This window comes from Myxocyprinus asiaticus, chromosome 11, assembly GCF_019703515.2.
Source record: "Myxocyprinus asiaticus isolate MX2 ecotype Aquarium Trade chromosome 11, UBuf_Myxa_2, whole genome shotgun sequence".
Taxonomy (NCBI): Eukaryota; Metazoa; Chordata; class Actinopteri; order Cypriniformes; family Catostomidae; genus Myxocyprinus; species Myxocyprinus asiaticus.
In genome coordinates, this window is record NC_059354.1 from 3,308,806 (window position 1) to 3,320,618 (window position 11,813).

Here is an 11,813-nt window from a genome sequence, read left to right on the forward strand (position 1 = left end):
ACAATCCCAGAAATACCACGTCAAAGATTTTGTTCAAATCATGCACTGCTTAATAAAAGACCGTCAACACCACATTCATCAATTTATTTCCCATGCCTTGCATTAAGTTGTATGATTCATTCGCTTATTTATTTTAGATTTTTCCTGTGTTTCCCAACAATTTACTCCTCATGGTCGGGGGTACAAAAAATCCTTTGATTACCGAAGCAAACATGTATTTGTGTTGTATCGTATTTGTGCAAAAATGTAATGTTTTCCCTCTCTCTCATTCCGTAGACTGAGAATTTGAGATTTGTAATGCACCGTACGTTAATTTACTCATACGAGGTATAGATGTTTGTTAATATCAGAATTATTACTTCTCTTTTATTATTTCATTATACCGACCTTAGGTTCGATAAAACACGTCAGTTGAGAGTCAGAACAAAAGAAAAAGGAAAGAAAAGAAAGGAAGACCGGGAGGCGACAAAGACACCAACAGAAAAGTAATGTATTTCAAGTAATCTGTGTAATGTTTTTTTCTATGCACAGTCTACAGCAACCTAAAAATATCTAGAAACGACGTAAACAGAGTGAAAGCACACTTTTCCAGACACGACATGCAAATTACACAGAACTACCCACAGTCTCGTTTTAGGGTTCAGAAGTCATGGAAAGAGCATTGTAAACTGTACCTTTACATTTGAGCGTGAAGTTAAATCTGCATTTTACTCCGATTTCGTGCTCCAATGTCCAAATTCGTGGCAGAATCCCATGACTCAGGAATGGAACAGTAGAGAGAGGAGAGACACGGCGGATTCACACTGCCAAGTACAAAACAACTGTTCTGGCTTTGAACGTCTGAAGTCTGAGACAATGCGCACCCGGCAATCATCAATAACCGTCAGCCAAATCATTTTATTGCACAGACAAAAGGATGTGCTGTAGAGTGAGTATGTTGGGTGGATGTAAATTGTGACTGCTACATTCCTACTGAGAGGTGAAAACAACACATTTTCAGTTTTTTTTAATTTATTTATTTATTTATTATTATTATTTAGATAGGCATATTTATAAATAGGAGGCATAAAACTTAGTGCTGTTAAACAGCTGCGAACCAAACCCTTAAAAATTACATAATTTATATATATATTCATATATTTATATATATAATTTTTGCTAGAGACCATTGGCTAATTTTAACATAGCTTCTTGATACAGATTGGAAAATTAAATTTGTGCAATGCCATTCCAAACTGAACATGTTTAAAACATTTAATTTAATTTCAGGAATTTGATTTAACATTTAATTTAATTACATTTTCAGCTAAATAGAAATGTAACTGAATCGCGAGGGAAAGTTTTTCTTAAGGAATAAAGCTTAATTGTGCAAGATCAGTATTTTCCCCTATGGTTCTTAATCAAAGCTGCTATGAAGAACGCGAAGGGTTACAGGCCAACAAAGATAGATTTGTTTACCATCCGGTGTCCAAATATTTCTTGAAAGCAGACAAAACAATTTTGCAACAATTTGAAGAGAACTTTGTTAACTGTATTGCGTAGCAGTGCATCACATCAAGGTATATATCCCTGTTAACTGAACGGGAACACAGGATTCTAAACCATATCACGCGTTTTGTCTTGTTGACGTGAGAGTTCAAAACCACGCTGCCTCTTGCAAAACTCGATTTTGCAAAACGTACTGTCGTTTCAGTAATATTTCAGAATTTTGAAACCAATCTCCAAATAAATTTAATAAAAACATAGATGTATTTAGGAAGATTACAAAATGTATGTATTTCGGTGCAAGAAAGTCACTAACTTGACCTTAACTTTGTGTTGGCGCCCCAGTTTCTAGAGCGGTCTCAGAACGTCTAGCAGTGCTCTCAGGAAAGCAACCTCATTTTGTTTGGGTCTTGATGTGTGATTGTTCAAATGTGTTTTATTTATTTATTTATTTATTTGACTAGTCATTTCACATAGTCTCAAGGCTCTCTTAGATCAAACGTACCTATCCATTATATATATATATATATATATATATATATATATATACTGTATACACTCTAGACTATATATTATTATAATTGATTATATATTATATGCTAATAATAAACATATGTTTATTCATATATTAATAATGATGCGAATTAAAATGAGACACTTTAACACAAACATGTATGTAGCTGCGTTCAGATTTTAAAAGACTAGTTTGCTTCGGTCTATAACGTTTATACTAAAACCTTTTGAGGAATTATTCTTACATCTTAAATACTGTACATTTTCTATGGATGCTTTCCTTTCTGTCTGTTTAGACTACAGCCTAATTTTTACTCATATTTACCAATAGCACTTTCCAAATAAATGTTGAATGTAAACATGCAGGAGAATAACCATTGCAATAAAATAATAAAGGTGGGGATAAAATGCCTATAATTTGTGTACAGTTTGGGATTTCTCAGCGTTAACGTAATGTTTAGTGTGTCACATGTCTTGTCATGGGCTGTTATTCAAATATTGTTTCTCGTATTTGCAATAGGTGAGGTTTTTCATCGCACCATGAAACTGTTTCAAATGCCATTTAGCTTAGCTTGTTTACTCGACCTAGCGTGCAACTAAACATTAAACCACAGAATAACCAACTCCCGCACACTTGAAACAGTATAGCCTGTAATTGTTCACAGTGTCTGATTTCAAAATATTCCGTTATTAGGTCTATAATCAACAAGTTGATTTTTGAAAATATTTGGATGCAGTTTAAACTTAATTTTAAAAACGAAACATAAAACGAGATTATGTAAATAAATTAAACATTTTACATTGTGTTAGCATAATTACATATCTCCCTGCCGTCTATTTCTTTTCTTTTTTTTTCTTCCTTTTTTTTTTATTACACTAGTGAGGACTATAAAGTGAAGCTTAGAGCTATAGATATGACATTTAGTTTCCTTGGCAATAATTCACTTGCGATTTACTTCGATAATAATTCTTAAAAGTCAAAGATGTTGGGACACTTGAATTTGTCTTTTGACAATAACTAATTGAACTTGGTCTCTCCAGTCACGAGGCAGTCCAGCTTTTTCTTATTAGACCATTTCAGAATCATCATCTAAATTACAAGCCACAAAACCCACAAGAACGCCAAGAAGTTTCATGCAGCTTTCACGGAACACTTCATAAATATTACACATAACACTTTTTATTTTATTTATTTATTTGTTTATTTATTTGAGAAAAAGCCAAATCTGCATTTTCAGATCACAAGATACAAATTAGAGTCTAATAGCATTATTCAAGAACTTGGTACGTTTCTAAAAAAAAGTAATGACTTTAAGAAACAACTGTTTGTTATCTGCCAAGTGCATCTTTAGAGTTTCAAATGCTGGCAGAAAGGATGTTATGAAACAAATATCATATTTTAGTACTCTGAATTTGCTTCCGTGCATGCTAAACTATACAAAGCATTCTTTTTGATAACATTTTGCGCCCTGTAAAGCAAACAGGCATTAAAACTTTGGAATCCATCAAGTTTTGTCATTGTCATCATAAAATATCCACCAGACACAAACAAATGTAGCAAATCTATGACAATAAATATTAATCTCAATATACTCAGTTTGAATAGTATTGTAAAGTACAAATACATTTCTCATAGGGGCTTGGCAATAAGTATTTTCCATCTAAAAGCGTTTGGTGGACTTGAATCCCCGTTAGAAATGTCTCTAAGAATGATGTCGTCACCAAACAAACAAACCCGCAATTGTTCACATATATTCTTAGTAAACAGTGAAGGATTGCTCGCGCATCATAAGTCTTTTTTTCTTCATTCTGCGGTTCTGAAACCAAATTTTCACTTGCTGGTCGCTCAGTTCCAATCTGTCCGAAAGTTCCTTTCGTTTCTGTCGGTTTATAAATTCGTTTATCATAAATTCGTTCTCCAGCTCGGCTAGTTGTGGCTTCGTGTAAGGTTTTCTCTTTTTTCTGGATCTCACTTGTGATGGACACCACGGTAGTCCTGGGAAGGGGAAAATAACGAATGAACAAAATGGTGCACTTTCTGTCACATTTTACTGCAGCATTCTGTATCTTCATCTAAAGACCTTAACCCCCTGAAATGCAACACAAACTACCCACCACCCCTTGACATATTGTTGGACATGGGTAAGTATGCAAACAAAGTAGTGCTGAAAAATGAATGTTTGCAAGGTGAAGTGCTGATTTAAAGTGAATCTGATCAAATATACTGTACGTAAATAAAGCAAACTGTTTTACATCTCACATAAGAACACACTTGGTATAAGGAGAAAAATGCAGTGAAATCAAGGTCACAGAGTGACAGCTAGGCACTGTGTGGATAGGATATGAAGAAAAGGTCAAGAAGATGATGCGTACCATCGGAGAAGGCTGCTCTGATACTCTGGGTGCTCACTGATTCTTGGACAGGAGCGCTGGAGTTGACAGACTGCTTTGTGCCATCGGCCACTGGATGGTCAATGGATTTTAACTCATTCTGTTCAACCATGTTTTGCTGTCGCCTTTCCAAGTTTGGAATGTCATACTTGCCGGCGGAGCTAATGATTCCCTGCTCCCTTGCGAACGTTGGGTTAGGTCGACCTGGCTCCTCTGACTTGCGGCTGACATCTTGAAAATAGTACCTCCCAGATTCCTCCAGCGAGACCTTGTTGTGATTGTTAAGGCTAGCGCTCACAGTGGATGAATTGCTGAAATACGGCTGAGAGTAGCCACTGCAGGCGCGGCTGTGGGCCGGAGAAGTGCACGAACTTGGAGAACTCCACGGGAGCGAGCACACCTCTCTTCTACCGTAGGATATCTGTGGAAGCCCAGATAGATGGGCTCCATTGCCTCGCAAATTTTGGAGATACAGGGAGTCTGGGGAGGGAAAATTCAGGAGGGGAGAAACATAGCCAGAACTGAGAAGATTGTGCTCACACATTTCTGATGAGCTCGCCCAAACGCTTCTTACAACGGTTTTAGTTACCCCTAAAGAAAACGGGCAAGGTAATTGTTGATTTGTTAATGCGCCATCACGTGACGTGCGAAGGAAAACAATTAGCCCCGCCCATGTCGTTACAATAGTGCGGCATAGTCAGAAATGGATATTGCATTTGAAATAAATACATAAAGTAAATACAAATAAATCACAAAGAGCCAGTCACCTTATCAGATTGCCATTTAAACTCAACAAGCTTGAAAAAATATACTAATAACTTATTTGTATATTTTACTAATAATGTACCACTTGAAACTAAAAGAGCTTATATTATACGATAATATATATGCAAAGCACACTCCGCCCTTTATAGAAATGTGCATTTAAATTTAAAAAAGAAAATGACTTACTGTTCTGTATGTCTTCCATAAACCTTCATGGTGTACAAAATGATAGCTGTCATTATTAATTTAGGCTACACAAAGGGTAGCCTAATGTTAATTTGTTATCCGGCCTGTACTATCATTTAGGCTGCGGCAAATGTAAATATAATTAGAATTAAAAGATTTGGTGGGGTGTAGTTATAACAAACATGTTGGCCAAGAGAATATTGATTTCTCAAAGGCAGATTTAATAATGAAACTAGAAATTACATAAAAAATAGTATAGCCTACACTGGTCAAAACAAACATCTAACTTCCCCAACACAAACTATTTAAACGTTGGTATTTCGTTCGTATATTTTGTTGAATAATATTTCAGATACATTAGGCTATATTTAATCATTGTTATCTATATAAAAAATAAACTATGCAGCACATTAGCAATTGTTTCGGATGTTTATTGGGGAGCAGCAGGCTATAGGTTTTCAAAAGAGCTATATTTAGGTTTTATTTTCTCTACACACATGAAACCAAATAGTGCTAAAATATATAATCTTTGAAAAAAAAAAAAAAAAAAAACATTTTATTAGACGTTAAAAAAAATAAGCTTTCAAAAACGCGTCTTTACACATTCTTAATTAAAATGCTTTATTTTAAAAGCTTGCATTTTTATGAATCATATTTGTTTAAATAATCGAGGCAATAGTGGGCCTATTTAAATGTTTGCTACTTGTTATCTGTTAAAAAACGTTGTTGAGCAAATGGTCTATATATTTAAACAATTGGACACTTTTATTAAGGGAAAATATTTGTCATTTGTGCGTACATTGGTCTTGAAACGCTGAGTTTCCGTTATCGTTGCAAAAACTAAACACTAAGATTCAAAAAACAAAATCCGGTATGCTCCGAAGTTCTTCAAAAAATATATGAAGGTGCTATTGAATGAGGAAATAATAATCCAAAAAGAAAAAAGGAAAATCAAGGTACACTTCCAGATCAAAAATATTTAAAAAGCCTTTAATAATACAGTTAAAACAGTGGAAAATAGAGGGCTGCAAACCTACGAGTATCGGCCAAAATGACTTCTTATTGTTATAGCAATTGACAATAAAGGCTTTTTAACTATATTTTTTGATCTGGAAGTGTTCCTTGATTTTCCTTTTTCTCTTTGGACTAAACACTATAATTTGGACATCAGGCTATCTAGGCAATATCTGAATATCCTTGTGTCCAACTAATATAATTTAAGGCATAGGAATATTTAAGTATAGGGTATGCAGAATCATATTTTTCTCTTACCTCCAATGGTTTGTCCAGGTGATAGAAAACCAGTTTTAAAGAAAGAACGCGTTTGCACGTGCAGGCAATGTGACTATTGTAAACAGGCCATCTCCGGAAAGAGTGAAGACGGAGCAACCTACCAGTTTTTACGAGTCCAGTAAATTCATGAAAACCTTTAAAAATGGGATTCCTTTAGTCTGTTTCACATTCTGAAACGTGGCGCCTCACTAGTATAATCTTAAATAACTGTTTACATTAAAACGATTCTGATATGAAATATCAGAAGCTATAGTTCAAGGTCAAAGTCCAGACGCAGATTTACCAAAACAAGTCCAAGTGCATTTAATTAGAAGGGCAAAGTATAACCGTTTGATATCGTCTGGGGTATATTTAAATTTTACTCTGAATAATAAGATACTCTAATGAAACATTCCAAGCAGAAAACAGCATGAGTGAACAATTAACATTTTCTTTAAAAGCTGAAGTGCCGCTGTTGTTAAGCCCTTCCGCGTTTAACGAGTTCTCAGCCCTCCGAGGGAAATGCTTTCTGACCAGACGTATGGTGTGTAGAACTTTATAACGCAACCTCATTGACATTTTTCCATTTCCAACCGATAGGCCTACATTTCACGAACCATATTTATGAATAAAAACTCACGGCACCATTCTCTATGAAAATACCATAACAGTTACATACATTTTCAAAATGGTTTAGATTTGTGAAATTCATAATTAAACGAGCGTCTATTTGAGGTTAATGCCAGTTAAACGCTGACCGGTAGATGGCGAGACAGCTTCATGAATTGGTGGCAGCAAGTAAGCTATTCCTTTCAGTCAAGGTCGAGTCTGACTATGTGTCTCAAGGTCAGTGAGAAGACCCAGTTTAAAAAGGAGAGAAAAATAATGGTAACATGTTTCAGATCAACTCCTTTTAAATTGTATGTTTAGAGTTCCGGCTAACGGAATAGTGTTTAGCCTATGCCTATCGTTTTCCAAATATTTCATTGAAATAAATAAATAATAGGTAAATTACTCATTTGTCGACTTTATCATAACTGTGTGCATGGAAGTGATTCTATAGTTAACTATAGCTTTACATTTGCCTTGAGTCGTAAGGACACTATTGCAAAACAAATGTAACAATGTTGATTTTGGTTTCAGATGTATATTGTTTCAGATGTATATTGTTTCCTATTTACTCATGATTAAATAGCACAATCGTATAATTTTTAGCAAGGTTCAAAATTAGCCACAGCTGTGTTCTACGAACACAGTGTGTTCTGTGTTCTTGTTAACGTTTTAGCGGGAAGGATGAAGAAGACCTTTTTTTTCTCTCTAGCCAAACATGTGAAATCAGTGACTCATAAGAAAACATCACAGTTAAATCTGTTTTTTTTTTTAACCTTCCCGTGTTGTTCCCAAAAACTCATTACAGAATAGATCATTAAAAGTAAATGTTAAAACTAATCATAAAACAGATCAATTAATGAAAGAAAGTATAAAGTGGCATTGGAAACTACTACTTCCACAGAACGTACAAGCAATTCTATAACAATAATTAGAAACTGTTTTTCCTAAATTATCAAAATTGTCTGCATAAACTTCGATTCAGATTGCACAAAAACACATCTTATATTTAAATATAAACACACACACACACACACACAAATATATATATATATATATATATATATATATATATATATATATATATATATATATATATATATATATATATAGGCCTACACTGTAAAATAAATCCTGTTAAATTTGCGGTAAAAAAAAAAAAAAACTGGCAGCTGTGGATGTTAGAATTTCACTGTAAAAAAAAATACGGTAACCACGCTTCAGGCTTTACCGGATGTAATTCTGATGCCTGCACTGAAAACCCTAACGTTGTCATTACTGGAAATATCAAGTTGTCTTAATTAAATATTACTTGAAAATGTCAGGTTTTGGGATCATAACTCAAATATTAAAGTTGATTGAACTTAATTATCTTTAAAATCTATAGACTTTTAGAGTAGATAAGATTTTAAGTGTTAATTCTCAAACTTTTGAGAACAAAATTGAGGCTATAGGGAATACTCAAAATGCTTTGTGCTTGAATTATGTTTCCTTGGTCAAAGGGAAGTTATTGGGGCAATTAAATAGTTGTAATAAAGACTTTATAAAGGTTTTAGCTCTTGTGTAGTATTATGTTGTTTTGTTGCAAATAGTTGTTTTGTGTGATGTCACCATTATAGGGTGATCAGTGTCCATTTGGACCCTGCTGACCCTCTAATTCTCTTTGTGCATGTGCGGTTAAAGTGTAGGTATATATGCATTTCTTTGGAGAATATCTAGTTAACTCAACTTATATATTCTATACGAACACCAAATTAATAGAACTTAATTACATATGTTTCAGAGAAGCCATAACTCAATTCAATTAAGGGAACGAGTTTATTCAATCAAATGAGAAGAGTCAACTAATTAGGGTTTTCAGTGTGAATATTTTACAGTGCATTACAGTTTATATTATTAAATGATATAAACTTAATAATTTAACCTTCTGAAACTGTAAAAATCTGCTTTTCACTTCATAATGTATTGTTACTCACCGTATAATTTACAGAAGAGCACATGATGACATGATGTTCATCAATAGTGTCTTTTCCAGGGGCAATGGCCAATAAACATGAAGAGACAGTGCTCAGTGTCACTCACACAAACACTAAACACCATCAGGGTAACACATGTGAAATTTAAATAATGCAGTAAACATGAACTAAACTACATCAAATATAAAACAGAACATCCCAATGTATGTAACTGATATTAAAAATAAGAAGAAACATAACTATTCCCATAAAATATAATGAAATATGATGGGTCATGCAGGGAATTGTGGGAACACCAGATTATTGTTTTTTACTGTAATTTTAACAATAATTTACTGTAAAAAGTACATGTACTCTGGTTAATCATACAGTAAACTCATACTTGTTACATGTAAAAAAATTAATTTTTACAACATTGTATTGTAAAATTACATGTATTGACTTTTTAAGTATATTATAATTTTTTTACCGTATATTTTAAGGTAACTGCCCGTTTACCAATTAATTATTATTATTATTATTTTTTTACTGTAGCATTTTTACAGTCTTTTACCGTTAAATTTACGGACATTTTTACAAGTGTACGTGTAAAGAGAACAAAGGTTTATAAACTCTTTTTTACAGAGATAAAAATGAGCACATTTATGGATTACACTTTAATAAGAATAAAAAGGATAATATATATATATATATATATATATATATATATATATATATATATATATATATATATATATATATATATATATATATATATTATCCTTGACTCGACGGTTTTGAAACCATAGTGTCTTTCAGACAAGTTGGTAGAAGAGGCGATTCGCCGTCTCTTCTATTTTGTAATGAACTTAGTGTTGGTGAATTCGAGCTCGAGCTTCTTCAGCTGCAGTTTTGTGTAAGCAACGCGTTTCTTTCACTCGCTGCTGCTCCCTCTGAAGAAATATAAAATCATTTCAATCAAATCTGCTGTTACATTGTCTTTCTATTATAAAGATTAACAATGGTGTTTTATTTATCCCAATCCCAAATCCACGTCTCCATTTTAAGAAAGCTTAACATTAGGCCTTATTTAAACCCCAAAATAAAAAAAAGGCTACGTGTACATTCCTATCTAAATAAACCTGTGAAATAAACCTCCTTGAAAGGGAACATTACATATTTACTTCAAATTAACTTCAGATTGGAGTACTAAATCTATCTAAATCTAATATTTTGGTTCAAATTATTGTCTTAACTTAATAAAAAAAATTATTAAAAAAATTAACAATACAAAATAACATGTTTTTTTTTAATTATTTTTATTTGAGCATATAAGGCTCTTAATTTTCAAATGAGGCCATTCCCTGCCTATGAAAAGATACATTGGACAAACCGTTCATTTTGAATGGAAATTCAATTTCTTTCGAAGGCGTGCATCTAATGATTTCTGCCTTTTAAGGTGCCCAAGAAAATGCAATTTTTTGTCTTTATAAAGAGAGGCGCGGAGTCATTCACAGAGCAGAACATAGACTCGATCTTACCTGTTAATGATGGCTTCCAGATGTGCGGGCTCTGCGTCTGGTCTTTAGAGCAATAAAGTTGACTGCTCCAATTGTTTGACAAGTTCCATGACTGGTGGCTTTCCGTTGACAAACAAGTCTCATGCCGGAGATCTCCAGTCATTGCTCTGTGAACAACAGGTAAATCAGTATAACCAGGTATTCTTGGGTTGCCGTAGCCCTGGTAAAAAGCAAACTCCTTAGCCCTGATGAAGGCATCGCCGTAGTGCGTTGAACTGGTATAAACTGTCATGTCCATATGGTTATTGGCTGACTGTTTCATGACGCTAGGCTGAAACACAGCGTTTTGAGGCACTTTACAACCATAACAACTTTTTCCGAAATGACACCCAAAAGTGACTGGGGCATTGGTGCTGGTCTTGGCTGGAAGAGAAACGTAAGACTCGGAGCATACCGAAGTCGGAGAGTACACCGAAGTTCCTGACGCAGACCGCCGGCTTGAGTGCGCCCCGAATGCAGTAGGGTAAAAACTTCTAAACTCTCCATCTAATCCCACTGATTCCATATTTACTTATACCTCGAACACCGAACATATGACGTGTAATTTAACAAAACCAATAAAACACGGTACGCAGAGAACGTCTCCGTTGACAGTTAAGCTTTTCTGTTTATTTTCCGGACTAATTACGTTGGTAGGAAAACCTGGAACACGATTGGCTAGCTGTTACCATGTGACTTGCAAAGAGATACACTGAATTTGGACAATCCCACATTGTAACACGGATTTGTATGTGCAGTCTGACAAACATCCAAGCAGTGTACCAACAACAAGTATGCATTTTTGTGTCTGAATTACCCTCGTGGCCTCGTCTGTTAATAGAAATAATCATACACACACACCTCCAAAACTTTGCTGTGCAAATATAAACTTAAAAGCATTTGAACCGTCTGTGCTGGGTAGACTTTTAAAGATGCAGTTTATTCCATAATGAAACAAACACAAACATTACGAACAAATAAATAAATACTTTAAAGATATTTTCTTCTATATTTATTTGATACATTAAATATTTGACGCCTATCAAATCACAATGATTGACACACAACAGTGGGAATT

The 11,813-nt window shown here is 34.1% G+C and overlaps 1 protein-coding gene across 1 annotated transcript; it reads right to left on the bottom strand.

Annotated features, from left to right (window-relative positions):
• Positions 1–3,276: 3,276 nt before the first annotated feature.
• On the bottom strand, positions 3,277–11,360 carry LOC127448352 (homeobox protein Hox-D12a-like). The gene is made up of 3 exons (XM_051710811.1): positions 10,718–11,360; positions 4,372–4,869; positions 3,277–3,994 (listed from the first exon to the last, which is right to left on the bottom strand). Exons 1-3 carry the CDS (start codon positions 11,259–11,261, stop codon positions 3,756–3,758), a joined length of 1,281 nt encoding a protein of 426 aa, XP_051566771.1. The 5' UTR covers positions 11,262–11,360; the 3' UTR covers positions 3,277–3,755.
• Between the last annotated feature and the right edge of the window lie 453 nt (positions 11,361–11,813).